The 26755-nt window shown below is 51.6% G+C and overlaps 1 protein-coding gene across 1 annotated transcript in view; it reads right to left on the bottom strand.

Annotated features, from left to right (window-relative positions):
* Positions 1–26755, bottom strand: part of LOC119107309 (tyrosine-protein phosphatase non-receptor type 5) — a 73437-nt gene that overhangs the window by 32000 nt on the left and 14682 nt on the right. The window contains exons 2-5 of the mRNA XM_037230733.1: positions 11468–11626; positions 7746–7855; positions 2845–3009; positions 2439–2529 (exon numbers count right to left, since the gene is read on the bottom strand). Of these exons, the coding sequence (XP_037086628.1) occupies positions 2439–2529; positions 2845–3009; positions 7746–7855; positions 11468–11626 (525 nt within the window). The remainder of the gene's footprint in view (positions 1–2438; positions 2530–2844; positions 3010–7745; positions 7856–11467; positions 11627–26755) is intronic.

Below are 26755 nucleotides of genomic sequence, written 5' to 3'. Positions count from 1 at the left end.
CACACACACACACACACACACACACCACACACACACACACACCCACACAACACCCCACACACACACACACACAACCCACACACACCACACAACACACACCACACACACACACCCAACACCACACACACAACACCACAACACACACACACCACACACTGATTGTACTCAATGATTGCTTGCACTCTGCGTCTGACGACATGTGTGTGTGTGTGTGTGTGTGTGTGTGGGTTGTGTGTGTGGTGTGTGTGTTGTGTGTTTGGTGTGTGTGTGTGTGTTGTGTGTGTGTGTGTGGGGTGTGTGTCTGTGTTGTTGTGTGTCTGTGTGGTGTGTGTGTGTTGTGGGTGTTGTGTGTTGTGTTGTGTGGGTGTGGTGTGTGTGTGTGTGTGTGTGTGTGTGTGTGTGTGTGTGTGGATGTGATGTGGTGCGTGTGTGTGTGTGTGTGGGTGTGAGTGTTGTGTTGATGTGTGTGTGTGTGTGTGTGGTGCGTTTGTGTTGTGTGTGTGTGTCCATTACATATGGTGATCAATTAGCTGAATAAATTATTGATTGTATCAATGATTGCTTGACATACTGCGTCTGACGAGCATCTTCTGTTGTGTTTGTGAAGTCTTTTCACTGGTAAACATTTGTTTTCTATGCGACAGGCAGAGTTACAGACAGCCGTGCGTTAATCATGCGTTGGTATGTGTTCGGGCCCACGTACATTGCTATGCTGCTAGACCAGGGGAAACAAATAACCACCGGCCCTCTTTTGTCCAGTGGGGACCACGTCCGTCGCCTGTGCTCTGACCTTTGGTTTGAGCCAGCGTCTGGACCAACCCCAAGGTCCTTCACGCGCCCTTGACCGCAAGCAGCTTTGTGAAACAGGATTCGTGGTCAGACCGCATTGATGGCATTTCTGACGCGTGGCGTAATAAAAAAAGGCGTCATTTCTGGCGTAATACAAAAAGGTTGGGCCCAGTGCTGGCGGTAATACAGTTCTCTTTCCATGGCGTGGCGCAGTAGCGAGACTCGTGGTGATAGAAAAAACACCCCTCTCCCTCCCCCCCCCCCCCCCCCCCCCCTATGAGGGTCTGGTGTCTCTTCCAAGCGCTTCCAATACATAAATTAAGTCATAGCTGTGGACGCTGTGCATAATACTACATGATGAAATGTGACAGTAAAGGAAATGTTATACCAATGCACAAAAGAAATATGTAGAAAAAATACAAGCATAACACATGCATGACAGCTTTGTCATGTGATATACTTGTAAAACTAAAAATATTATCGCTCCAAACCACTTTTGCTTGACTGAGTTTTACTTCTTGACATCGAAGCTAAGTGTTGTTATCATAAGCCTTGCTAGACTAAATCTGGTTAGGCCACACTTCTGTTTTTGATCATGCCTCAAGAGACGGGATTTCCGTCCATCGCAACTTATGTGAACATAACTAGCTATAACGATTTACATTTATTTCTCAAAATGCACCCAACGTTAACAACATCATTAGCACCAGCATAGTCAGCCAGAACAGTCTGCCGTATGGTGATACTAAGGAAGCAAAGCGCATATATGTCATATTCTGCTTATTTGTACTGATAGTCGTTTGTTGTTTTCAGTTCTGAACAATTTTCCAGCAGACACAGCTGAGTCTGGTGATGCCTATCTGATGGCTTACGGAAGTCACACGCTATTGTTAGAAGATACGGATGATGCCAAAGAAAAGGCTTTTGCATGTTTCGGTGACAACTTTGACGCCATTTTGACGCGTGTGGTTGCCGCGATCAAATAGATCATTTCATGTCACAATGCACGTACCGCAGCTGTTGCTCTATTTTGGGCCTGATAATTTCGGGTCAGACCCGCGCCCGCAAAAGGTCACTGACCGAACCTCATGACTGATGGCGGCGATCTATATCAACGTGACACGTCAGTCGCACGGCACAATGCAGGGCGTGGCTGCCGGGCGCCGCTCGGTGAACCGTCATTAGAGCCAGGGCCAGGTCACCCCACCGTGATGACGTCATGACCTTCCGTGGCGACGTCATGACGTGTACACTAACGAATGCGGGGGTGGGAAGTTCTAGGAGCCCGAACTAATCGAGCCACAACTTTCATCTGCGACTGCACTCCTCTGCGGCCGAGAAACCTTTCAAAGGTCCGTCGCTCCTACTTTGTGCGGTCACGGAGCAGACCGGTAGCTCGCCACAGGCTGAGCCAGGCGATGCTTCGGTGACTGCTGCTGAATCATTGCATATTCCTCTGTTTGTGTTGATGATGTCATATTCCGTGGCACGTTCTACTCGCACTTCGCGCGTCAATACAAAAAACGAGTGAATAAATCTCAGAGAGGATATCGATGGTGCCGCGCAAATGTTCTACCAATCAGTTCACGGATCGCGGATCCGCTCCAGGATTGCGGATCTGCTTACTGATCGCATGACGTCACACTTACCCGGATCCAGTTGGCGTTGATGTAGGAGCTGAGCGGGTCTTCATTAACTCCCGGCAGTGTGACGCGCGTATGCTCGTTCGGCATGACCGTCCTGCAACGACGGTCCAGTCACCTCGCTGACATTCAGAGTAGCAGCTGCCGCCCGCACCACTGCGTCCTGTCCTGCCCTGTCCTGTCCTGTCCCGTCCCAGCATCCCGCTCGGCTCACCATGGACATCTGTCTTGTGACGCAAGCAAGCAGCCTGCACGCTCTTTACCGAAAATAATCATGGACAGCTGCCCTGTAGAGCAGCCGTGCTGATTAACCGAAAACATTGAAAAACAACGTGCGAGCCAGATTGCAGCTTGGTGCGGAAATCTGGCGCGCTTGCCGCCCGGTGACGGCAGCCGGCCGCGCGGCGCTCACTTGTATCGGTTTTTGGTGGATGCGCCGACGATGTCGCACTTGTCGGGGAAGTTGAGGGGAATGTCCCAGAACTCGGCCTGCAGGGCAGCCACGTTCTCCTCGGTCAGCCGGAGTTCGCGGCGAGACAGGCGGTTGCCGGCTGACGCCAAGTACTCGGCCGCCTCGCTGCAACAGAGGAGCAGCCCAACGTGGAGACCTGGCTGGCTGTGAGGTGCGAGGAAGGGTGTGGCCAAGCTTGCAGTGTTTGTCGACTCCAGTCTGCTTGTCTGCAGTGTTTGTCTGCTTTGATGACTGGACCCTTTTTATTATTCCGGGTCGAAAACTGTTTTATTACTTCCAGGATCGCTTCTCGAAAATATCTGCGTTCAGGAGGGACCCACCGACGTCAGTGCTGATTCAGGGGGTCCTACCGACTTAAGCCCCGGTTCATGAGGGACCCACCGACCTTAGCGCTGGTTCATCAGGGACCCACCGACCATAGCGCTGGTTCCGTCCATGGATACGCTGGGTACGCTGAGATGCAGCTCATGGCGCATAGGGTGACTTCTTTGGCAGCCCCACTACACAGAATACAGAGCGTTGATATGGCGGTAGTCGGCGGCTATTGCTGCAGCTTGGGATGCTTTTAGCCATTCAAAGGCAATAACGGACGGCCGACGACGGAGGTGGACTTTTGCATACGCATGTGGTGAAGACAGATCCCAGAAACTGCTCAACGCAAACAATTCCGTGCGAAAAAAACCGGTCCGTATCCTGCCCGGCCTTTGTTACATCTGCAATCTCCGCCGGCTGGCTGATCCGGCGATACATCAGCGGCGCTGACACGGGAGCAGGGTCCCAGGGGTCCCATGTGCGGCGGACGTCGTCCAGTGTGCCGGCTGGGCGACGGCGGGCTGATGGCGAACGTGACCGAGCGTACCGGGACAAGATGACGCCACTGTAGACGGCACCAACCCTCCCCTCCCCTCCCCCTCCCTCTTCCTCCCCAACCCCTTCCTCTCTCTTCCCTCCCCCCTCTCCCTTCACTTCCCTACCTCTCCCTCCCCCTCCCCCTCCCCATCCCCCCTCCCTCTCCCCTCCCTCTCCCTCTCCCCTCCCTCTTCCTCCCTTCCCTACCTCTCCCTCTCCCTCTCCCTCTCCCCTTTCCCTCTCCTCTCCGCCTTTCGCCGAGCGGCATCGCACTTTTGTGGAGAAAGACTTGACCTGTCCCGAGGAGGAGCATGTATCCACGGCCGGTACCTTCATCTCCAGAGGAGGCAAGCCTGATCTAGCGAGTGGCGGCCAGGGCCATTCAAGAGAAGGCCACGGTGAGAGAGGTGACCGCTCTAACCGAGCGGAACGGGGCTCTGCCCTGACAGGTGGTCTTCCGTAGCGTGCACAATGAAAGGCATAGGCGGCTGTTATGACGAATGCGCACCCACTTACTGAGAATAGGCACGTCTGGCCCTTTCGTGCACGTCGTGCACGTCTTGTTAACAAACGTCTATGGCGCTGATCCAGGGTGCAGATTCCACCATTTAGCAGCAGACATTGTGGAGAGGTATTTAGCGTAAGCACTTCAGCGCAGTTCAAGAAGTAAAAAGACGGCAATCTCTGGTACCGCTGCCTTTTCTTAGCCCGCACCGTCATTATCTTGTGCATGCTTAGCACGTGATTCTATGTACTCTAGACTATTTCTCATGTATTTTGGTTATAGTATGTTATCAATGACTATCATGCCTCGTAGGTATAGGTCTCATTTAAATATGGTGTAACATGTGCTAGGATTTTTTTAGATGGGTAATGACATTTCTCAAACGAAACCTTCCGCATGGGATGGAACACGCAGCGATTAATTCGTAGTGAGTTGCTCGCCAGCTTCTTGCGACCGCATTAAGACATTGGGTTGTGAATCATAGCTGGATTTGCTATGAACGCAAACGATCGCCTTACAGCCATACAATCACCACTCCTGAGCTGCGTTGCGTTGTTGCGTTGGTGGGCCCGCAAGGCTCGATCGTACAGACGGCGGACAGAGTTGGCTAACCAGGGGGCGAGCTTGCCCAAACGGAAGACATTGAGGACAACTAAGAACGCGTTTCACGCAAGCTGCTGTGATACCGAAAGCTGTCATTGAAGTTACAGCAACTGAGGATATCGTGATAATTAAAACTGTCACGGATAAACGAAAGAGAAATCATGCTGGCCAGCGTGCTGGCTGATCTCCGGCGCGCCTTATTTTCCTCTGCCAGCGGATCCGTTCCCACCACCGTCTTGTCTTGTCCTGGATTAGGGCGCATAGCCTCCTGGGCTCAAGCGTCCATTTCAGTTGTCGCCGTCAGCCACCACCACCCACCACCGTCAGCGTCCCCATCAGAGCCGCCGCGCCGCAGAGTGCGCCACTTCCGCCGCCAATCAGTGTGTGCTGATCGAGGCCGGCTCCTGAAATAGGCCGGCTGAGAGATGGGCCAATCATGGGCTTCCGACGTTGCCCTCAGCTGCATACGAGGACAGCCGGGCGATGCTGGCGCGGTCGTTGCGCGGCCAACCCTGGCTTTCCTGAGACAGCGGTACCATACAGTCCTGGCCGGGCTCTCCTGGGGCAGTGCTGCGTTACAAGCATTCCCGGGGTCTCCTGACGCAGCACTGTCTCGCACACTGTTTAAAGCGGCTCTGCAAAATAAGAGCCATTTGCTCTGGACGAACGATGGATGAATGCTGCCAAAGCAGTTGTATTGGCTCTGGCTGTTTGGCAACTGCGGGTTTGGCCCGGCGGGGAAGGTTTGTGCAGAGGTTATATTGTGATGCATGTAGCCACTGTGCTGCGAGGAAGGCGCTGCCGGCCGAGACATTAAGTTTCCTCCTAGTCAATAAAGGGCTGGGTGTATCATTTGAACATGTATCGGCTAAATTTGGCTACGTCGACCAATGGCACGCGGCAGATCATCTGCTTTTCCCTCAATTAAAAGCAAGTCCTCGCTCTTGCTCACCCCACACTCAGCCACGCTGTACTGGTGACGAGCAAGTAGACCGACCTGGAGGGTCCAAGTGGTTAGGTCTACGAAAATGTTTTCGCAAATTCAGTTGTGCCTGCACTAGCAAAAAATGTTGACTCCATAGAGCTACCATTAAGGTATCATAGGCGCTGAACGGTTGAAATATTACTACTTTTTCAATATTTGCTCAGATGACCTTGTCGAATGACTACGGTCGACAATGCTACCAAGTTTAAAAGTTTCTGTTGCCTTCCAATGTCTTCTTGTTACAGCGAAAACGTCTGAAAAAGTTTCTCGTGACACACCATAGGAAGGTAGCTATGGTAAGGTAGTTAGAGGCATATTGAGGAAGAAATTTATAACAATAAAACATGATATATTGGTTTAGGTCTACCAAGGCCTGGGGAGAATTCTGTGCCAAAAGGTGACTTGTCTAGCGCAATGAACACAACCGCAAGGAGTCGCTAGCGGTCTTTTGTCACCGAATACGTGCCCATATTGTAGCAATGAGCGATTACAAGAAAACAATTAAAACCAAATCATTACGTTAAAACCATTCATTATTCATTCATCCAATAAGTGCAGTGTGAAATCATGCAACAGCTTTAGCTTTCATCATTCGGTTCAATCGTACAGCGGTCAGCAGTGAACGGTCTCGCGCAGCGGTCAGCAGTGAGCGACCTTGCGCAACGGTCAGCGGGTGAACGGCCTCGCGCAGCGGTCAGCAGTGAACGGTCTCGTGCAGCGGTCAGCGGTGAACGGTCTCGCGCAGCGGTCAGCAGTGAACGACCTTGCGCAGCGGTCAGCGGGTGAACGGCCTCGCGCAGCGGTCAGCAGTGAACGGCCCCGTACGGTGTGGGCTGCCGGCCCGGGCCAGAGGCACGGCGCCGACGCATGATGTCGGGTTTGACCGTATCTTACACCGGGAGCACCCGCGGTATGGGGACTGGAGGGCCGCCCGCCAGGGATCAGACTGATGACTGCATTATGTCTGGACACCGGCGGACGCGCTCGGGCCGGCCGCGCCCGAGCGCGTCCGGATGGAGTGGGACGGATGGAGTGTTGGGATGTTATTTGTTCTGGTCAGACGAACAATAAGGCACCAGTCAGGACTTGGTCAGATGTGTGAGATTTATGCTCGTCGTTCTGGTGGTGGAAATGCATCGAGGCATTTCGAATGTTTGACATTGGTTTAGAAACCGCATCACGACACATCCAAGCTGAAATTCGTGTTTAGATAAAGCTTGTCTAGCAATAAATTGAAAAAAACGGTAGAGAGTCTTAAAGCTCATCGGGCTCTCACAAAATGTCAGTGGCCATTCTCAGTGCACCCCAAAAGCATTTATTACGACTGGAATGGCTGTGCCTATTGTGTTGAAATCAATTTCTAACCATAGGTCGGAAAGCATTTCGCATTTATGCAAATGATCGAAATAGATTGATCTATATTGGAATGCAGCCTTATGTGATTGTTAGCCTTGAACTCAGGCGCCATTTATCAGCAACTATTTCCGAAAATGATTTAAATTGGCGGAGTCGATTCGAGCTAGCTGAACCTTACGAAATTGTCACCAGATGGCGCCACTGGATGGCGCCCCAGTCCTTCGTCAAACCATTACAATGTGTAGGCATTAGGCCCATGGCTGTACAGGGGGCGCTGTGACCAAAACTCTACACGGACATGTCGGAGCGTGTTTCCTTCCAAATCAGGTTGGCGTCATAACACTTAGGCGAGCAGCATCCAATTTACGACGGCTGGTGTGATCTGACAATATATTTGAGCCAACATCAGAGAACAGGTGGGAGCAAACGTTACCGTATGCTGTTCGGGTAACTTCATGGCAGCACCACCTGTGACTCTGTACCGAGCGGGCACGCTCCCGTTCGGCGGGGCTGGAGCCAGCGGCCTGGCGCCGCCCGTCTCACCATTGTCGGGCCGGGGATCCGATGACGATGGGTTCGCCGTCCTCCTCCGCCTGCTGCAGCTGGATCGTCAGCGACGAGCTGGAGCACCGCCGCTCCAGCAGGCCCTTGGCCTGGCGGTAGAGGAGGGGCAACCGCTGCCGTCACCGCAGCCCGAGGCCGGCACCCGCATTCGTACCAAGATGACGCTGATGTGCCCGGGCGCAGGATGGCAGCCGCGTGCTGGCAAGTCGCCAAGATTCTTAAGATTGATGGCATGACAGAAACAGCCAAAGACTGGCATGCCTGCGAAATTTTTGACCATAAAGATTCGTATGAAGTATCGGTTCGATCTCTTAGCAGCCTGAGTGCCACAGCGTTCAGCTGAACACTTGCCTTTCATCTAAGGGCAAAGCATGTAATGTAAAGCGGGTTACCCTGCAAGCATGTGATGCACCGGTGTAGAGGCCGTGTCATTATCATTGGTCAGATCTCATGCTTGCATTCTGGGCGCAATTCACATACAATGAGGTGTTCCATGGTAGCACGGACACGAGAGGAAGGCTCTTGTTAAGGCAGCAGTTTTTTCATTCAGCTCATTTTAACATATGGTGCAATAATTTCGCCACATCTTCAGGCAGTTGCACAGCTCCATTTTTGACATTCGGGTTGCCAATTTCTGCTTATCCCCGCCCCCTGCAGACATCCGTCAATATGTGGAAGATCACGCATCAACGGCATATATGCGCCGATGCGTATACACGCGGTCGATGTATACGTATCGACATAAACACACAGTCCTGGGAGAAGTCGATGCATCCCACGGCCGCCTGTGCCGAAGGCTGAGCCGGTCATGGGCTGGCAACGGCGGCATATTTCCATCGGGGGTCGATCCGGACCTTGAACTTGTGACCTTCACGTAGGCACAGCACTTGTGGACGTGCCAAGCACGCCCTACGGCTTCGGGCTGTTACCCGTTTACGGGCCTATGTTCGCTGATAAACAGTTCGCAGGAAACATGCTGCGAGAGAGAGAGAGGCGAGAGAGAGAGAGGAGAGAGAGGAGAGAGGAGAGAGAGAGAGAGAGAGAGAGAGAGAGAGAGAGAGGAGAGAGAGAGAGGGAGAGAGGAGAGAGAGAGAGAGAGAGGCCTTGCTTGCGATGGAATGGGATACAGCGTTGCCCGCGCTCCTCATTTGGCCTGCTTACGAGCACTTTGAAATCCGGAGGCCTCATTATTACGCTCTTGAGCGCGGCACGCTCCTGCAAACATCGCTACTGCCGGAATGTGCGGTCCAGTGCGCGGATGAAAGGGTCGAGGATCTCTGCCCCCCCCCCCCCCCCCCCCGCCTCGCCAGGCAAATACGCCTGCCGGCGACCGGCACGGTTGGCGGACTCCCGGGGAGGCGTGGGAGGCAGCACTGCCGACCAACTCAACTTTCCGGGGAGTCGGAGGGGGGGGGGGGGTGCTCACATGGAGCCCGACTCCACCACCGTCTTCTGCCGTCCGCGCGCCGTGGCCGCTCCCGGGGCCGGCGCGCCTCCCCTCCCAAGGGCGCTGAGCGCGGGCCTGCCGGCGGCCCGGCGGGAGCGTTTAGACCGGGAGGCCGCGGGCCGCCGCGGCCCGAACGGTGGCGTCGTAACGACGCCGACTGTGCAGTCCACTTCATAATGCATGGCCCGACACCGCTCGATCGGCGCGACTGGGGGCACACCGGCGAACGCTGGGGCCATACCGCCGCCGGGGTCGGGGACGTGACCCCGGCCAGCAGGCTTGGTGCCGGGGCACGGCGATGGCCGAGCCGCTCGTTGTCGCCTGAGTGTGAGTCGCGGCAAGGGTACTTTGAGGCAATGCAATGAGGTGGTCTGACGCCAGGTAAGGGGAAAGGTCGCCAAAGAGAAATTACGCTGTAAAGCCGTTTCAAGTCTGTAGAAGTGCTTTGGTGATTTTCTTTATTAATGAATGGATAGCTCAAGGCTCATAAGCTGTTGAGAGTGGAACGTTTTTGCTCCTTTTGCTGTAGCAGTGGCTCCTCTCAGATGGCTGTCGTTGACTGTTAAAATAAGACTGCTAGCCCACACCGCCCACATCTGTCGGGCACAACACGCCCTGTCCGCCGAACGGGGCGCTGATGACCCAACAAACACGGCCAACCGGGCCCGGCATGCGGTCTGGTTTGGTCCGGTCTGGGCCATTATCCGCACGTGTTCCCAGGAAGGATCCAATGCTGTAACAATGACGTCACTCATCATGACTCGCTCTGCCGCCTTACAGGTGTGCTATTCTGGGCCGGTGTGGTCCGAAATAAGCGATCCGGTATGCTTGCGGGTTGACCGGAGGGTGCAGCCGGGACGGCACAGTGACAGGGAAGTTCTAAATTGCGTCTGGAGACGATTGCGCTCGGTGCCGAGTTTGCCGACTCGGTTCCCGGCCCGCGGAGGTCTGCAGGATTGTCAGCTTTGTTATAAGGCGTGCTGCGCCAGCCCAGGCCGCCCGCCTGATTGCATCGAAACCAAGTTGTTATCACCGGTCTTGGTTCTGGGAGCTGGTCCGCGGCGCTTTGATGCCATTTCGATCAGAAGGCTTGTGCTAACTTTGCTGGGACGCGCGCAGCGCGGATTGCTTTGATCAAGATAAGCTAATGGCTTCGACTTGCTAAAGGCCAAACAGAATAATGTCGGCCAGCTGGGAGCCGTTTCCTATGAGTTGTTACCCACTTTTCTACGCTCGAATTACGAGACGATTTTTTTCTGATCCAGGCTGAAAATTCAGTGTCTTTTTTTGGCGACTGCAGCATGATGGCGTTTTTGTCTAGATAGTGGTTGATGGCATGATATGCATTGTCACAGGAAGCTTTTGCGCCGCCAACGATTGGACGTAAAGACAAATTTCCAGGACTATCAGGTTCTATAAGAAAATGCTTGTGACCAGTTGCCGTGCACAATCAGCCGGGTACCTAGCTAGAGCGGAGCCCGTCTGAACCTTGCTGGTGCTCCCGCACTTACTTCAGCAGAGAACGAGGACCAAAGCGGGACCCGTCTGAACCTTGCTGGTGCTCCCGCACTTACTTCAGCAGAGAACGAGGACCAAAGCGGGACCCGTCTGAACCTTGCTGGTGCTCCCGCACTTACTTCAGCAGAGAACGAGGACCAAAGCGGGACCCGTCTGAACCTTGCTGGTGCTCCCGCGCTTACTTCAGCAGAGAACGAGGACCAAAGGGTGGGCGGGCGGTACGACCAACGTGAAACACCCCGCAGTCAGCGACTCCAGGGGCGCACTTCCGCGAGAAACGGGCGCCTAAGCCCACCTTCAGACAACCGCTCTACCGGACCTGACATTGGGAAACCGTTCCAATAGATTGAACAGCAGGTATCATATTGATCCGGCATGCTAGGTGGCAACACCCAGTCGGCTGGGCTGCAGCACCCGCTTTGATCCGGATGAACCGGACAGTGGGACCCCCATAATGGGGGGGGGGGGGGCTAGGCGGCGGGACCAGCATCGATCCTTATCGACCTGGGGACGGTGTCGCACAGCTGGGAGAGTGTCCGCCTCGCAATGGCAAGGCGTGTGGCTCGAGCCTGGCCCCCAGCCAAGAGTTGCATGGCCCCCTCCCCTTCCCCGTAGAAAACGGCGTAAGATTTCTCGACGTCATTCGTCTTTTTAACCACGGACGGACGACGCCGATCCGGACAGCGCCAACCTCAGGACCCATATTAATCTGGCCAGCGCAGGCCTCAGGGCTCACCTTGATCCGAATGGGCTCGGAGGTGCCGTCGCCGGCGCGGCCGCCAGGCGGCTGTATGTCGGCGCTGCCAGTGGACATGCGCAGCACGTGGTGCGGAATCCACTGCTGGGTCACCACCTTCCCCGGGCCACCTCGGACCCGGTGCGCCACAAATACCGCCTGCAAAAGAGCGGGACAGTCAGCATCAACACAGCAAGGGTGCGCCCTTACGCGTGAGCTCGTCAGTGCTAAAAATGCTGCCAATTTCATTTAACAGCTTCTGCAAGGCTGCAATAAATCGGAAACTATAAGCTTAAGCCACTCTGCTAACGTGCCGACGATCTTCTTTAGCCATTACGTTGCCGAGTAGCTCCTCCTCTCATGGCCTTAACGGCCCTGGAGTCGGCGCGAGCCCCATCTCCGCTTAAATTGCCTCGCCGTTGCCAACGCGATCGAGCGTCCATCCCCGCTCTGCATGGCCGACACGTCTGCACATGGCCGGCGTCCATTGCAGCGAGGCTCCGCGCTGCCACCGCTGGCCAGCCGTCAGCGCCGGCCGTCGTTACGTGCTCGGCCGCCGGCCGGCGGCCCGCAATACGAGCGCGTCGCCGACCCGAGGCGGCCGTCCTGCGGCGCTGATGAGCGATGACGCTCGTCCGCACCATCGACGAATGCTTAATGGGTGATGACGTCAAGAGACTGAGATTGGAGCCCGGGAGGAGGTCGAACGACCGGCGCAGCGCGGGTGGCCGACGCTGCCGCCGGAACGGACGCCACTGCACCCGGCCCAGGGAGGGCGTGCTGGAATGGGCGCTAGTTCGAGAAAACGGCATCAGGATTGCGGCTGTGAAAGGTGGCTGCTGTGCGCAACAGTATTAGTGCAAAGGACGTGGGCGATGAACTTAAGTTGCGATCTAAATCAGAATTGACGCATTTCGGTGGTGCATCCAAGCTGGCGGTAACATCTTAGGGTAACTCAGCATACAAAGTGTGCCGTAAACATCCCACAAGCCTTAGAGACAAGGCAAGTTGTATCATCATTCAGGCTGGTCACGTTCTTTTGATGAGATTTTATACAATAATTAAGCATTGGGAGACGGGCGTGAGCCAGCTGCTACTAATATACAGCACGAAGCCACAATGCGACGATGTTATCAATCGCAAGCTGCGAAAATGTTCGTCGTTGCTTCTTAATGAAGCCTCTCCCGCTTGTTTTATACCCTCGATAAATGCAAAGAATGCAGGCAGTGAACCGGAAAAGTCATAAGTCGCCTCTACCGCCTATCACCTCTACCGCACAACCGCATAGCTAAACGCCCAACCAAGTCACTGAAAAACTACGTGAGCAGTGCAGCATGGTGGGGTCTGCAGGTCGTAGCACGTGCTGCAGCAGACAAATGCCCCTGTCTGTGACGCTGTGATGCTCTTAGGTGAGTTGCGGCCCGGTCTGTTTTCTGTTGATCGGACCAGCAGCGAGCAGGTACCGATGCCTTCGGCTCGCACAAGTTTTGAAAGCATTCCTGGGAGCACTATGAAGCTGAAATGTGGACATAAAGAGGTTGAGATGTGTTTGTTTTCAGATGGTGCGATGAATTGAGCTACATGCAAAGGTGATCGCCCCGAAGATGCGTCCAAGTCGAGAGAGCCGCTTAGCATGCCGCATATCCCGCAGAAGCATTTTTATACATATTCGTTCATGCACATTTTTAAAACTATTTTTCATCATTATTTTCACGTTTGTTTGAGGTATGGTGTCTGCATTGTGCCTGAAATATATTCCCCAACCAACAACAGGCGCGGATCCAGGGAGGGGGGGCGGGGTCATGGCCCCCCTTGCGTCTCGAAGGCCTTCCACTGGCTCCAAGGGGACCCGTAGCCGACCGAACAGGCACAGGTTTTAACAACAACAAAAAAACGCAATAAAATTGAGCATCCATGGATTTGCAGGCGACCAATAATAGTTGCAAACAAAGGTGAAGGGCCCACGATAAGTAAAAAAATATTCAATGATTGAAAAAGTTGTGAACTGGGAATTCTAAGCCTCATTACACCGTCTAGGGGCCCTATACTGTTTCCGGGGGACCTATATGCACACTTGCAGGGTCATTCCGATCGTTAAAGAGCCTTCCACGTTGTCCTTCATTTCTTTGCATTTGCTCGGAGAACTCTGCGCTGTTGCCGGGCCCTTCCTGCTAGCGTGCCAGGGCAATCTTGTCAATCAAGCGCCCTTCCACGGATTCTTCCCACTCACCAGAAAGGCTCTGTGGACGATAAGCGGGACCCCATATCTTAACCTGCCTGAGTACTCTCGGTTGCTTAGGGGCCCTTTACGTGGGTTTCGGTTAACCTACCGACACACCCCGCGATATACTTAGGGACCCCCTACATTGGTCTAGGGCACTTCCAGCTCTCTGTCGCATGCTTAGGGCCCCACGCTCTTATTGGGGGCCCATCTCATAGATTGTTTGGGCACACTCGGTCATTTGGGGATCCTCCACATTGGGTCTTGGGTGCTTCTTACCTTACTTTGGGGAGGGGAACCTACGGTCTTGTGGGGGCCTATCTGATAACCTGCTCGGGCACATTTGATCGTTCGGGAGCCCCCTCCATTGGATCTTGGACACGTCCTATTTCAATGGGGGCCCTACGCACTTGTCGGGGCCCCCTCTGTTTGCTTCCTCGGCCAGGCTGGATTGTTCGGGGGACCTTGTACATTGGGTCTTAGTGTTTGAATTTAGGGTCCAGTGCTCTTAGTGGGGTCATCTGATAACCTGCTCGAGTACACTCCATCTTTCGGGGCCCGCCGCACTTGGTTTTGGGTACTTCTGATTTAAATGGAGAGCTTTACGCTTTTCAGGGCCCTTTCTGACAAGATGATCAGGCCCATTCGATCGTTGAGGGACCCCTACATTTAGTTTTGGGTAGTTCGCATTTAAATGGAGGTTCCTCCTCTTTTTACGCGCCCTATCTGTAAACCTGCTCTGACGCATTTGATTATTCGAGGCCCGCTACATCGTGTTGTGGACATTGCATATTTGAACGGAAGGCCCTACGCTCTTGTCGGGGGCCCCATCTGTTGACATACTCGGACACATTCGATTATTCGGGGCCCCCCGTATTGTGTCCTGGGTATTTCCTATTTAAATGGAGGGTCCCTGCGCACTTGTCGGGAACCCACCTGTTCGCCTCCTCGGTCGCGCTGGAGTGTTCGGGGCTCTGTGTAGTGGGTCATGGTGTTTGAATTTAGGCCCTACACCCCTGTCGGAGCCATCTAATGATGTGCCCGGGCACACGCGATCATTTGGGGGCCCTCTACATCGGGTCTTGGGTGTTTCCTTTTTAAGTGAAGGGCCCTATGCTCCTGACCCTATATGTTAACCTGCTGTGGCACACTCGATCATTCGGGGACCCTCTTCCTTGGGTCTTGGGTTTTCTTATTTGAATGGAGGGCCCTACGTTTTTGTTGGGAGCCCTATCTGTTAACCTGCTTGGGTACATTCGATCATTCTGGGGCTCTCTACATTGGGTCTTGAGTACTTCCCACTTGGATGGAGGGATCTACGCTCTTGACGGGGGCCGTATATGTTAACCTGCTCGGACATACTCGATAGGCCGGAACCCTACACGTTGTGTCGTGAGTATTTATCATCTGAGTAGATGGCCGTGTGTTCTTGGCGAACCCCATCTGTTAAGGTGCTCAGGACGGTGGCGCACGCAGAAGGTGGCTCAAGGCACGGGACCATGCCGCCATGGGCCATGCCGAGGGGATCTAAAGGCTCCGGAGGAATCCATAACCAAGCGAACGGACGCAGTTTTCTACAGACAACAAAACACGAGAAAATTGGACGCCTTTGTACCTGCAGACGACCGATAACAATTGCTAGTAAAATTAAAGAGTTCATAAGCAGATGAAGTTAACTCTTCACTGGTTGAGAAGGTGTTGCTTGGGGGACCTTTTGGGGCCCATTGCTCTGTCTAGAGGCATTACGCTGTTTATTGCCATGGCCCTGCATGTCCATTTGCCGGGTCAAGCTCATCGCCAAGCAGCTTTCCACGTTTCCCTTGATCTCTTTGCACTTTCTCGTAGCGCCTAACGCTGCCGTTGGGACGCTATCTGCCTCCATGTCTGGGCACTCTCGGTCGATGCAGGTTTTCCTCCACGGATTCTTCCCATTCGCCCGAAAGGCTCTACATGCTTTTTCCGGGGTCCCATATGCCAGGGTACAACTAGTTGTTCAGGGCCTTTCAAATAAGTATCGGGTGCTGTCGACATGCCTGGAAGGCCTTGTGCTATTTCTGGGGCGCTTAAAAGGTAAGGCACCGAGACACCTGATGCTCAAGGGCCCTCTCCTTTGATCGAGAGCTTTTTCTCTTCGATCCCATTTGCGGAAGACTTTTCACTGCCATCGAGGCTCTTTCTCTTAGCTTGCCCGTGCACTCTTGATCGTACATGGTCGCACATCGTACTCATGGTCTTGGATAATTTCCTTTGCTTAGAGGGTACTGTGATCTGGCCTGGGCCTTATACGTCAGCCTGCCGGGGCACTACCGATCGTTTCGGGGCCCACCACGTTGGTCTTGGGTTCTTTTCGATTGCTCTGAGGAGCCTATACATGTTGACGGGGGCCACTTTTTTAGCCTCCTGAGGCACCTATGATGGCTCAGGTTCCGTCCCTATTGGTCTTGGAGCTTTCGCCTTAGAGCGGCAGTCGAATATGCGCCGATGAATTTTTATGCTCAATTGTCAACCGTGATATTACGTGCCGCCGACATCACGTGTGTCATTCCCACTGTCGTTTGAGTGTGTGACACTTATTATGCTAGTGCATCACGCTCTTAACGTATTTTGAATGCTAAGATATTTGTGTTTCTTCATAACGAAGGAAAAATTGTGCATTAGCCATCAGTCATCAGCTGATTGCATCACCCAGCCGGCTAGCCGTACAGAAGCTAGGAATCAAGTCTGTGCTTGGTTCTGATGGTTGTCAGCAACCAACTCGAGTTAATTTTGCGTGTTGTTCCGAAATACTTGGCCTCAAAATCACAGGATTTAACAAGATCTGTGGAACATGAATGAGCTCCATGTGCATGCGTACGTAACATGCCTAGCTTCATAGGGCTGCGCACAGTAAGATGGGCTTCCGTATTTATCATATATATATATATATATATATATATATATATATATATATATATATATATATATATATATATATATATATATATATATATATGTATATATCGTTCCAGTGTATGGAACGAAGTTTGCAGTCTTCGATGTTGCATTTGAATTGATACACTACATTGGTGGACTTATATGTATATATATATATATATATATATATATATATATATATATATATATGCACATATATGTTTGATTAAAAATAACTTCTGAAAGAGTATTGACGCGCTTTTTGACGCATCGGTCTAGTTTCCGGGCCTTTGACTCGGCATCATCCCTTAGATTAAAGATTGCTCGCACTAAAGTACTCATATATTCATCGCTCCTTACATTTCAACGTTTCGAGATCCTGTCTCATCGTCGGAGAATACTAAATGGCACAAGAAATAAGTTTTGAGTTTCAAAGGATAAAAATTGTGCACTTTGTTGAAAAACATCTTTTGGTACGGAGAACATAAATGAAGCACAACTAACTGAAGTAAGACAGAATCCTATTTTCACACTGATACATAAAGGAAACACTCATAATGGGAACACTATTGCCGCAATCACATCAATAGTGCTCACCGCCCACCACCTAATAGTTCAAGAGTTGTGCAAGAATTTGTCTGTCTGTTTAGGGCCGGAGAGAGTTCGTTAATGAGTATGCTTTCCCAGATTTGAAGACGTCTTCTGTAATTGCACGCCCGTAAAATGTTGGTGTTGTCTGTCAGTTGTTGTCGTGTCAATGTCATGTCGTGTTCGCGTCGCATGTGATCTAGAGGTGCCCTGTCACGTAAGTGCACTGTCAGGCGTCGTGAGAGTGTCGTTGTGGTCACACCAGTATAGTGTATGGAACGAAGTTTGTAGTCTTCGATGTTGCATCTGAATTGATACACTGCATTGGTGGATTTTGGTTTGTCATGTTTGTCTGGGCTGTTTTTCATACGAAAGTTAGATATTTCTTATAACGACAATAAATGACGATGTCTATTTTGTGGTCGTTTTTGCCTTTAACATGTCGAGAGAAAATTTCCCGTGAAGCTTTTTCGTCTTGTTTGTGGGCAGATGTCATTTGATTTTGATAGTACAGTTTGACGATTGGTTGGATGTATCGTCTTGGTTTGCTGTCAAGTGTCTTGTCATATGTCGTTGTATTTCGTTTTCAACCTCAGAATCTGAAAAATCGTTGTTCACTAAGATCTGTCTGATTCTTATAAATTCTGAATGCAGGATTATACAAAAAAGCGTATCAAAAAATGTTTTTCAACAGTAGTGCACAATTATTCATCCTTTAAAATTCAAAACTTACTTATTGTGCCATTCAGTCTTCGATGGTGAGATAGGATCTCGAAATGTTAGAATGTTAGGAGCGATGAATATATAAGTAATTTTGTGCGAACCATCTTCAATCTAAGCGCTGATGCCAAGTCAAAGGCCCGGGAACTAGAACGATGCGTCAAAAAGCTCGTCAATGCTGAGTCAGCAGTTATTTTTAATCAAACATGTATGAAGAAAGAATTCTGCCAATATATATATATATATATATATATATATATATATATATATATATATATATATATATATATATATATAATATATATATATATAAATACACACACACATATATATATATATATGCGTATACATGTATCTATATATATATATATATATATATATATATATATATGCGTATACATGTATCTATATATATATATATATATATATATATATATATAATTCATGTTACGTATTATTTGTCTTAAAATGTACTGACCTGTACGCAAGGATATTTTGCGGCCAAACCTAGCGGCCCCCACAATATTGCATGGTGCCCCCCCCCCCCCCTTGACGAAATCCTGGATCCGTCCCTGCAGAGCGAGCCCATAATTATTGAAATGAAAGTGTTATTTACTCTTTCCATTGGGTAACAATTCAATGGCATTACACTATTACGATGTTAAAATGCACTACACCGCAATATTACAAGACTAATAAGCTTTGTGAAAACGACTGACACCGCAGGCCATGAACTTTCCGGAGGTTGAGCGAGATATTCTGAAAGGTCTGTTTATCTCAAGCTCTCTAAAATTCGGTCCCGACGACGTACCACTCGTAAACTGCGACCAACAGTTCGGTGAAGTTTCCGTGTTCAAAGGCTCTCTCACTACCCAGTCCGGGAGCACCTCATCAAGTGAAAAGAGGACTTCACCACTCGGACCGAGCGCTCAAAAGGGCCGCCCTTCCATAACGGTAAGCATGCCTACCACATTCCGGAAACAGTGTGCGAATTACGACCAGCATTCGGCGCCGCTTGAATGGCGCTAACGAACGCCACCAGTCAGCGCGCGGTGCCGTCGACGGCCAATGGCGGCGCAGCTGGCTGATCGCGCCGCCGCCCCGGCGTTGTCCAATAACGCGGCCCGTGTGCGCGAGGCTCTCGCGGGAGCCGACGGCGGGCTAACTCCCGTCCGAACCAGCCAGCTTTTCCACACAATTCTGCTGCCGGCGGCTGGTGGGCTTCACGTGAGCGCGCACCGGACGTCGGCGTTTTCGTTTGCTCGTCTGCCTCCGCGCGGAGCACGCCGGTTGCCACGCTGTGCTGTTGTCCGGTGGCCACGAGCTTCAGCAATGGCGTCTGCCATGCAGTCAATTCAACTTTTTATTTCCTAAGCTATTTACTCGGCTGCGAGCGTGGTGCCGTCACCCGTCAGCGCCTGGGGTGCGGTGTGTCCGCCCCATCCACGGCTGGTCCTGTACTGGCCGGGCTTCTGTTTGCGCGCTGCTGGCATCAACCAAACGGCATGCATGGCCCGGGGCCACCCCGATCGCTGTCGTAAGACCGGGACTGGGACTCTCCGCACTGGGACGGCCGGTTCCAGCGACAGGGCACCGTTGACGGCGGCGACGGAGCGTTGAGTTGACGCGGCGCCTGTGGCCAGTGCGGAGCTTCTGATTGCTGTTACGGGCTGACAGGAGCGAAGGCGTGTGGAGCGCGCGGCATGGAGAATCACCCGCAGCCCCGACAGTGGCTCATTGGTTCAGGTTGCGCTTGTGACGTGTTTTCCTGATAACTGATGGCCGCTGCCGTCATGAGTCGTGAGCCTGTGATAAGCGTGTAGTGTCGGGTCGGCTCATATTCCCACGCTATGAATCGGGTTTTTGTCCTCGGTTTGACGCTAGAAGCTGTTTGCCTTCGAGGTTATCTCATTTTCTTACTTGCTTGTCCGATCTTACAGCGCAGCTAACAAAACATCACTTGCCAATATAAAAGCTTATGAGAAACGTCATTGCACGTCTCTGTATTTCATTAAGTCATGGCCATTTCCCTTTTAAGCATAAAAGTGGAATGGCGATGATTTGCCAATGAAAAGGCTTACGATAAGCGTCATTACACGTCTTTATTCCATTGAGTCCTCGCAGTTTGAAGCATAACTAAGACCCACCATCAGTTCTGCCATCCCATACACACACCACCGGAAGAGATCGCCCGTGTAAACCGAACTGGCGTGCCTAGTGGTCGAGTGTTGTGAGTGGTTGCTGGGCATGTGCGCCTGTGACGTGACTGCACCCCTCCCCTCCCCTGCTACCCCACCTTACAGCTCTCACGACGCAATGCTGAAGAGGCGGATAGAAGACTAACCAGCTCTCGGGGCACAGCATTGAGAGAGCCTTCGCCTGCAGGCGGCTCGGATTCCATCGCGGTCAGGCTCTCAGCTGAGGTGGCGGAAAACCAGCTTCGCTCAAACAACTCGATATTATGATATATACATATATATATATATATATATATATATATATATATATATATATATATATATATAATATATATAAATATATATATATATATATATATATCCCGTCCAAAGACCAGCGGGGTGCATGGAATTGTGGTAAGCTAAGAGCAACTCAAGGATATTGCAACTTGCATACAGATGTGAAATAGTCTGATTCCTTAGAAGTTGGAAGGCTTTTTGCGTCATCCCTTCTCAAGACAATATGGTACAAAGGCAAAACATTCTGCTGAATTAATAACATAACCACAGGCCGTTTGCGAATTATTACATTCATTCGCTCCGCGCCTCGGTTGAGTCGTGCCAGTAAAAGGCACTGTCGGGAAAATCAGCCAGTAGCAGTAAGTGCTGTTAAGTGGGACCTGCCGTGATGTCCCGGGGCCCGCCACAGGGCATTTGTGGCCCGTAATTGAGCCTGAGGTCAGGTGTTTACAATTTGGAAAGTTCCTCAGAAACGCTGGAGATGCACGCTACCACTGATGTGGTAATACACCTTGCAACGCATATTTTGGTTGCAAGATATGCTTAAAATCCTGCCTTTATTTAGCATGCGAACCTTCAGTCGGCTGCACAAAGAAATCGCTGCAGCTTTGTCGCACCTCGTTTGTCGAAGCCAGTAGCCACAGAAGGCAGTGACATTCAGGTGGGCATTTTATAGCACCGGAGTGGATGTCGAGCCCAGAATACAATACTGGCCGGCAGCCTGGAAATTACCGCAGCTTTAGAGGCTACTGCAAGCTCATTTCACAACCTTTTTACTGCCTGAAGCACTCCCGGAACGTGCCTAGAAGAAGTGGTCAGCGAGTTGAGTGAACCGCTGAGACTCGGGCGCGACCTTTAGCTTTGTGCAGCCGGGAGTGGTGGCTTCACGGGCGGGGACCACAGGCTCGGCCCGTTACGGTCCCGCGAGCGTGTCACGGACGGAGTGGCGAGGCACTTACGCCGGCACGCTCCGTTCGGCCGAGTGGGGCTGAAGGGCTTGCTCAATATCGTCCGGCGCTGGGAAAACGCCGAGAGGTGCGCACTCAAACCACCGTCGCTGGGTTGGCTCGGTTAAAGAAGCTCGTCAGGATCTACTGCGGACGGGATAGTTCTCTGGGAAGAGAAGGAAACTGGAGCAGGCTACGATATTGTTGTCACGCATGGCTGCTCGGGGTTGTTAACTCCACTGTTCCGAGACACTTCTTCCCCCGAGACATGCTGACGCCAGAAACTGAGACTTATCATTCATATGCCCTACTTCCCCTAGTGCTCGAGATCTAACGCTTAGATTGCTACTCGGTCTTAAAAGAGGTTCATAGGCTCACAAGAAGAGACACGCTTCACATTTGCATGGATTATAAAGCTTAAGTGCGGTTAGTATGGTAAAATTTGGCAACTGTGACTACAAAAAAATGTTCTATTGGCAACTCACATAATTGCCTCATCAGGTTACACCCAGTCCTTTTCCGTATCAGGCAATGCCAAGTGTTCCTCTATGTTCTGGCGAAACTCATTATGACACATACACTTCATTTCCTGTTATTTTACAAGGCTCACTAGCCTGGTGGACCAAAGTCCCTGACAAGACCCAGCCCACAGACCGTCTGTTGAAACCCTTACTGTTAACGTCATTGACGTCATAACATTAGTTAGACGCAAGAAGACCCATCAGGGCTGGCAGGAACCAGTCCAACGAGCCGCCGAATATGCATCCCATACAAACCCATCCAAATATGCACATGTCTGCTGGTGCTGCCAGCCGCATTTTTAACGACCTGAGCGAGTGTTTCCTGCGTCCGGTGCTGACGGTCCCAGGAGATGAGCCATTTTCTCGCTCGGTACCGCGCCTGGCCTCATGCCCAACCCTCGGCTGAGAGAATAACACCAAAATACTGCTGCTCCAGTGATTGACTAATGATGTGAAAAACAGAGCGTCTCGGGTTTTTGCTGCACGTTTGTGCCCGATTTAGCGACAGCTCAGGCCAATGCACTGCCAGCCGACGTACACGACTGGCGCGGCGGTGTTTTGTACGCGTGGTGAGAGCACACTGATTCTATTGATAGCCGGTGAATATTTGTCTGTTTGTGTGTTTCATGTCTGTGTTTGCAGTGCAGGTTTTATATTTTGTACTTTTGACCCGGGGTCGTTATAGCCCACGTTTCATTGTGGATGGTCTGATGGAAGACATAAATACATGCTGAGGTAAATAAGGCCTCACCAATTTTTTTTAAAACATTAAGGCTATCTATAGATATTCTCGTTTGGGCTTAAGCCCGTGAATTAAAAGTGCGCAGTATATCATTCATATAAATCATTGAGCCCTGAAATATACGCGTGTGTCATTTACCTGCGGTGCTCATATGATATCCCTGACAACAAATTTGGTTTTCCGCGAGCCGCGTGGAACTAACCATTCTTTTCTGGCTTTCGCCCACTGGGTCATCAGCTGTGAACCAAAAACTATGTTCCTTGTCACGCCCACCGGCGAATGAGACATTCTTGTGACATGTTTTGAAGATAAAAACTGATGAAATTTGGTGAATGGTGCTGAAAAAACAAATCAAAACAGTGCCCTTTTGCTTCATCGCTGTTGCTCTATCCGCCTTGGTTAGCAAACTGACGGCTAGACACCTGCTGAGTCAATTTGTCTTGTATCTGGACAGTTCACCGCACCAGGGCACTGAAGGTAGGGCAATAAATCGTTCGCTGGCCCGCGGCTGCAGCTTGTTCCGGTCAGTTTGACCTTTTGACCGAGCGATAGTTTGACCTTCAAGCGATATCTGCGTGAAGTGACACATCAGAGTAAAATACATTGAGTATTCTTGTGCACCGAATATTAGATCGTTTCGGGCTTTTGGCTATGTCATGTATCACCCTACGCCCGGCATAGCCTTCAGGCACCCCAACCAGCGTCCTATGCACTGTTCGCCATGCCCCCCCCCCCCCCCCCTGCCGGAGCCTTCCCCCAGGGTAAACACCGCTGAACATATAGCAGCCCAGACCCGAGCCGAGCGCCGGCCTTTACCAACCCTGTCTTACCAGTCCCCCAGCATACCGTCGCAAGCCCTGCCGTCCACCAGTCCTGCCGTCCCCAGCTCTGCCGTCCACCAGCCCTGCCGTCCACAGCTCTGCCGTCTCCCCAGCCGTGCCGTCCCCCAGCCGTGCCGTCCCTAGTGATCACCCCTGCCGTACACAGCCCCCTGCCGTCTCTTGTCCCCTTGCCTGCCGCCCCCAGTTCACCAGCCTTGCCTTCCTTAGTGCGCAAGCCCTGCCTTCCCTATTCCCCCAAGCCCTGTCATCTCCAGATTCCAGCACTGCCGTTCCCAATGCCCAGTCCCTGCAGCCCTCAGTGCCCAGCCTGTTGCTCCAATCCCTGCCGTCCTCAGTAGTTCCCAAATTTGTCGTCCCTGGCCATTCCCGGCTCCCGACCCGCCGCTCGCAGCCCGCAGCAGGTACGAGTACCGGTCGGTTGCCGGCCTGCCTGTCGCTCTGCATCAGGCGGGTCGGCGGCGGGGACTGGGCCGGCCGTCCGTCCGTCATGGCTGCCGGTGGTGGCACGTGGCAGAGCTCCCACGGTCCGCCACCTCGCGGTGCCGCCGGCGGTACTGCACCGGCCCGTTGTCAGGCCGGCCCCTGGCGCGGACTCGTCGCCGGTGAGACCAGCCGCCGCCGGCGCCAGGGGGCGTTGATGAGAGGCGGGGTTGGCGAGTGGCGATGAGGGGGCAGCATTCCCTGAGGATTGCAGAGGCTGAGTGGGTTGTGGTACGGGCTGTCGGAGTACATTGGTGCGTAGTTGGCGTGGTGGAATATGGAACGCCTCTTTTGTGATATGTCGGCCTCCAAATTTTCATGATGCGTTACAGCACTTGAGGAGATAAGGCCTTACAAAAAGCACTATCATTTCATTTTTTCCAAGATCCAGGAACGGGCTAGCTTAAATCCCCCCTTAAAGAAATCGTGACAGCAGAGAACTATTTTGCTGTGGCGATACACAATGTATATTGAAAGAAGCGCACCAGGTTGCCAGTAGCTTCAATGGCCCAGTGTTAGAATCAACTTTGCAAGGCTGTTACAGCGGAAGATAAAGCTCCCGGTAAGATATCAAATGCGTGGCGATAGTGTGATGAAAGTATTGTACATGACCGCAACCACAGCCCCAACGCGGATTCCACATCTATGCAAAAGAATGAGATGATATAGCTTAAGGGATGATCTGTCAAGACGTACCTGTCTACCTTTTTCATCAAATTCTTTATTGGTACAATTTTACCTTTTGTATGTCCCATAGTACCATCACAAAAGCATGAAATGACAATCAAAGGAACTATTGTCATCTGCTAGCGTTAATGGATGTCGTTTTAAAATGAAAATATTCGCCAGACTCATGCTTACTATCCATGCATGAATAAAACGCCTACTTGATTATATCTCCTCTGACGTAAAACCAGCCAGCAGAGGTGATTCCCTATCACACAGCAAGTGCCCGATGGCAAGTTTGTTGGGCCAACACTGAGCTTCCCAGCTTTCTGACCTTCCCGGCATTGTGATGTCTGCGACGTTCCTAACGATGAAATGTGGTTTCGCGCGGGTTGGTTTCCCGCCGAATAAATGACTAGTCCACCCAAAAGTTGACACAAGTTGACTCGCTCGATAGCCACCTAGAATAAGATCATGTTTTGCGAACGGGCCCGGATTTGCGGCCGACGGCCGTCGTTGCACGTAAACCTTTGGTTGGAGTTCGGACTTAGAGAGCGTTCCTTATCTGTTCAGCTCCGCCTGTCGGTCGCAGCCCATTAGCCAAAGGTCGGGCCTGCGGTTAACAGGGGTACGGCGACGGATGCGGAAACAGCGATTCTCCAGACGATAATTGTGTCATATGCTGCGAACGGCTTTCTTGCCATCTTAAGAAAAAAAATCTAACCGGTTATTTGTTACGCTCAATGCCGTATGGCAAAGTGTGCTCGTAATTGGGTGCATCCTTTCTTTGTGGGAAAACGTTAACATCGCGGGTGCTTCGCTACTTGGGATCTGTAGAGAACGCTGTACAGTATAATGGCTAAAAACACTAGCAACGGTTTTATCTCATGATAACTTGACCGGTGCGAACAGAACTATCTTAAATTCTTCGGCACTGAACCATTTGGGCAAGTTTTACAGTGTTTGGATCAGCAACAAAGGCATTAGACACACACACACACACACACACACACACACACACACACACACACACACACACACACACCACACACACACACACACACACACACACACACACACACCCACACACACACACACACACCACACACACACACACACACACACACACACACACACACACATATATATATATACATATATATATATATATATATGTGTGTATATATATATATATATATATATATATATATATATATATATATGCGCTGTTGTAAGCACTCCATGCGCCGTAAAACTCTCAATGTGCTATTTACGAACAGCCATTTTTTTCAACGGCTCAAGTAAGCCAGAACAGAAACACGAATAAACAAACAAATGGCCAGAAAAAGAGCAAAGAAATGCAGACATGCAGATTTACGTAGAGATCCGCCGGTGTCTGATTAGAAAGATTTATGTCGTCATCCCGACCGCCTCATTTCCTGACGCCAGCAAAAGTAGTCTCCAAAGTTTGCCTACGGTTAACCCGAAGAATCTTAGAAGTTTAGTGCCGATAATCGCATTCCTATATTTGACTGCACGGGATCTCGAGCTTATGCCGCACAGATCCACCAATCAGCCATCGAGGCCTGGCACGGCCATCAAAATCTGACAAATGCAAGAGATGACGCTTTCGTTTGGCTTGTGGCAACATTCCTAGAAGTTGTATGCCACTCCCGCGATCCCCACGGCTCCAACGCTCTGTTACCTAGTGATTTGGCTTGGATCCAAACCAAACGCAAAACTTGTTACACTTCATTTTGCTTTGCTTCTCTCCACGGACCGCTGCCACGATAGTTCCAGAGGTGACCGGTCATGTGCCAGCGCCAACCAGCATCTCCTCTGCGCTGAGAATATTTTTCACAGCCGTCGAATCATGAGCACTTGGACTCTGTGCCGGCTTGGAACGAACCATGCTGCGCTTCTATTGCACCCCTCCTGCGTCTCTCTAATACCCCTTACTTCTGCTCCTCGTCGGCCAAGTCGCCTCCTGTGCCCCTCCTGTCCCTCTCGCTTGCCTCTCCTGCGCTTCTCGGCGAGAGCCGCTCTTACTCTGCTCTCCCCTGTGCGTCAGCAACATTCGGTGGTCACGCGGCCTGTGAGTGGCCCGGGACCCCAGCGGCACTCGTCGCAAGCGATGCCGACTGAGCTGACAGCAAGCCTGATCAGAGCCG

The sequence above is a fragment of the Pollicipes pollicipes genome, unplaced genomic scaffold (genome assembly GCF_011947565.3).
Source record: "Pollicipes pollicipes isolate AB1234 unplaced genomic scaffold, Ppol_2.1 Scaffold_6686;HRSCAF=7923_pilon_pilon_pilon, whole genome shotgun sequence".
Taxonomy (NCBI): Eukaryota; Metazoa; Arthropoda; class Thecostraca; order Pollicipedomorpha; family Pollicipedidae; genus Pollicipes; species Pollicipes pollicipes.
This window is presented reverse-complemented; position numbering and strand designations above follow the sequence as displayed.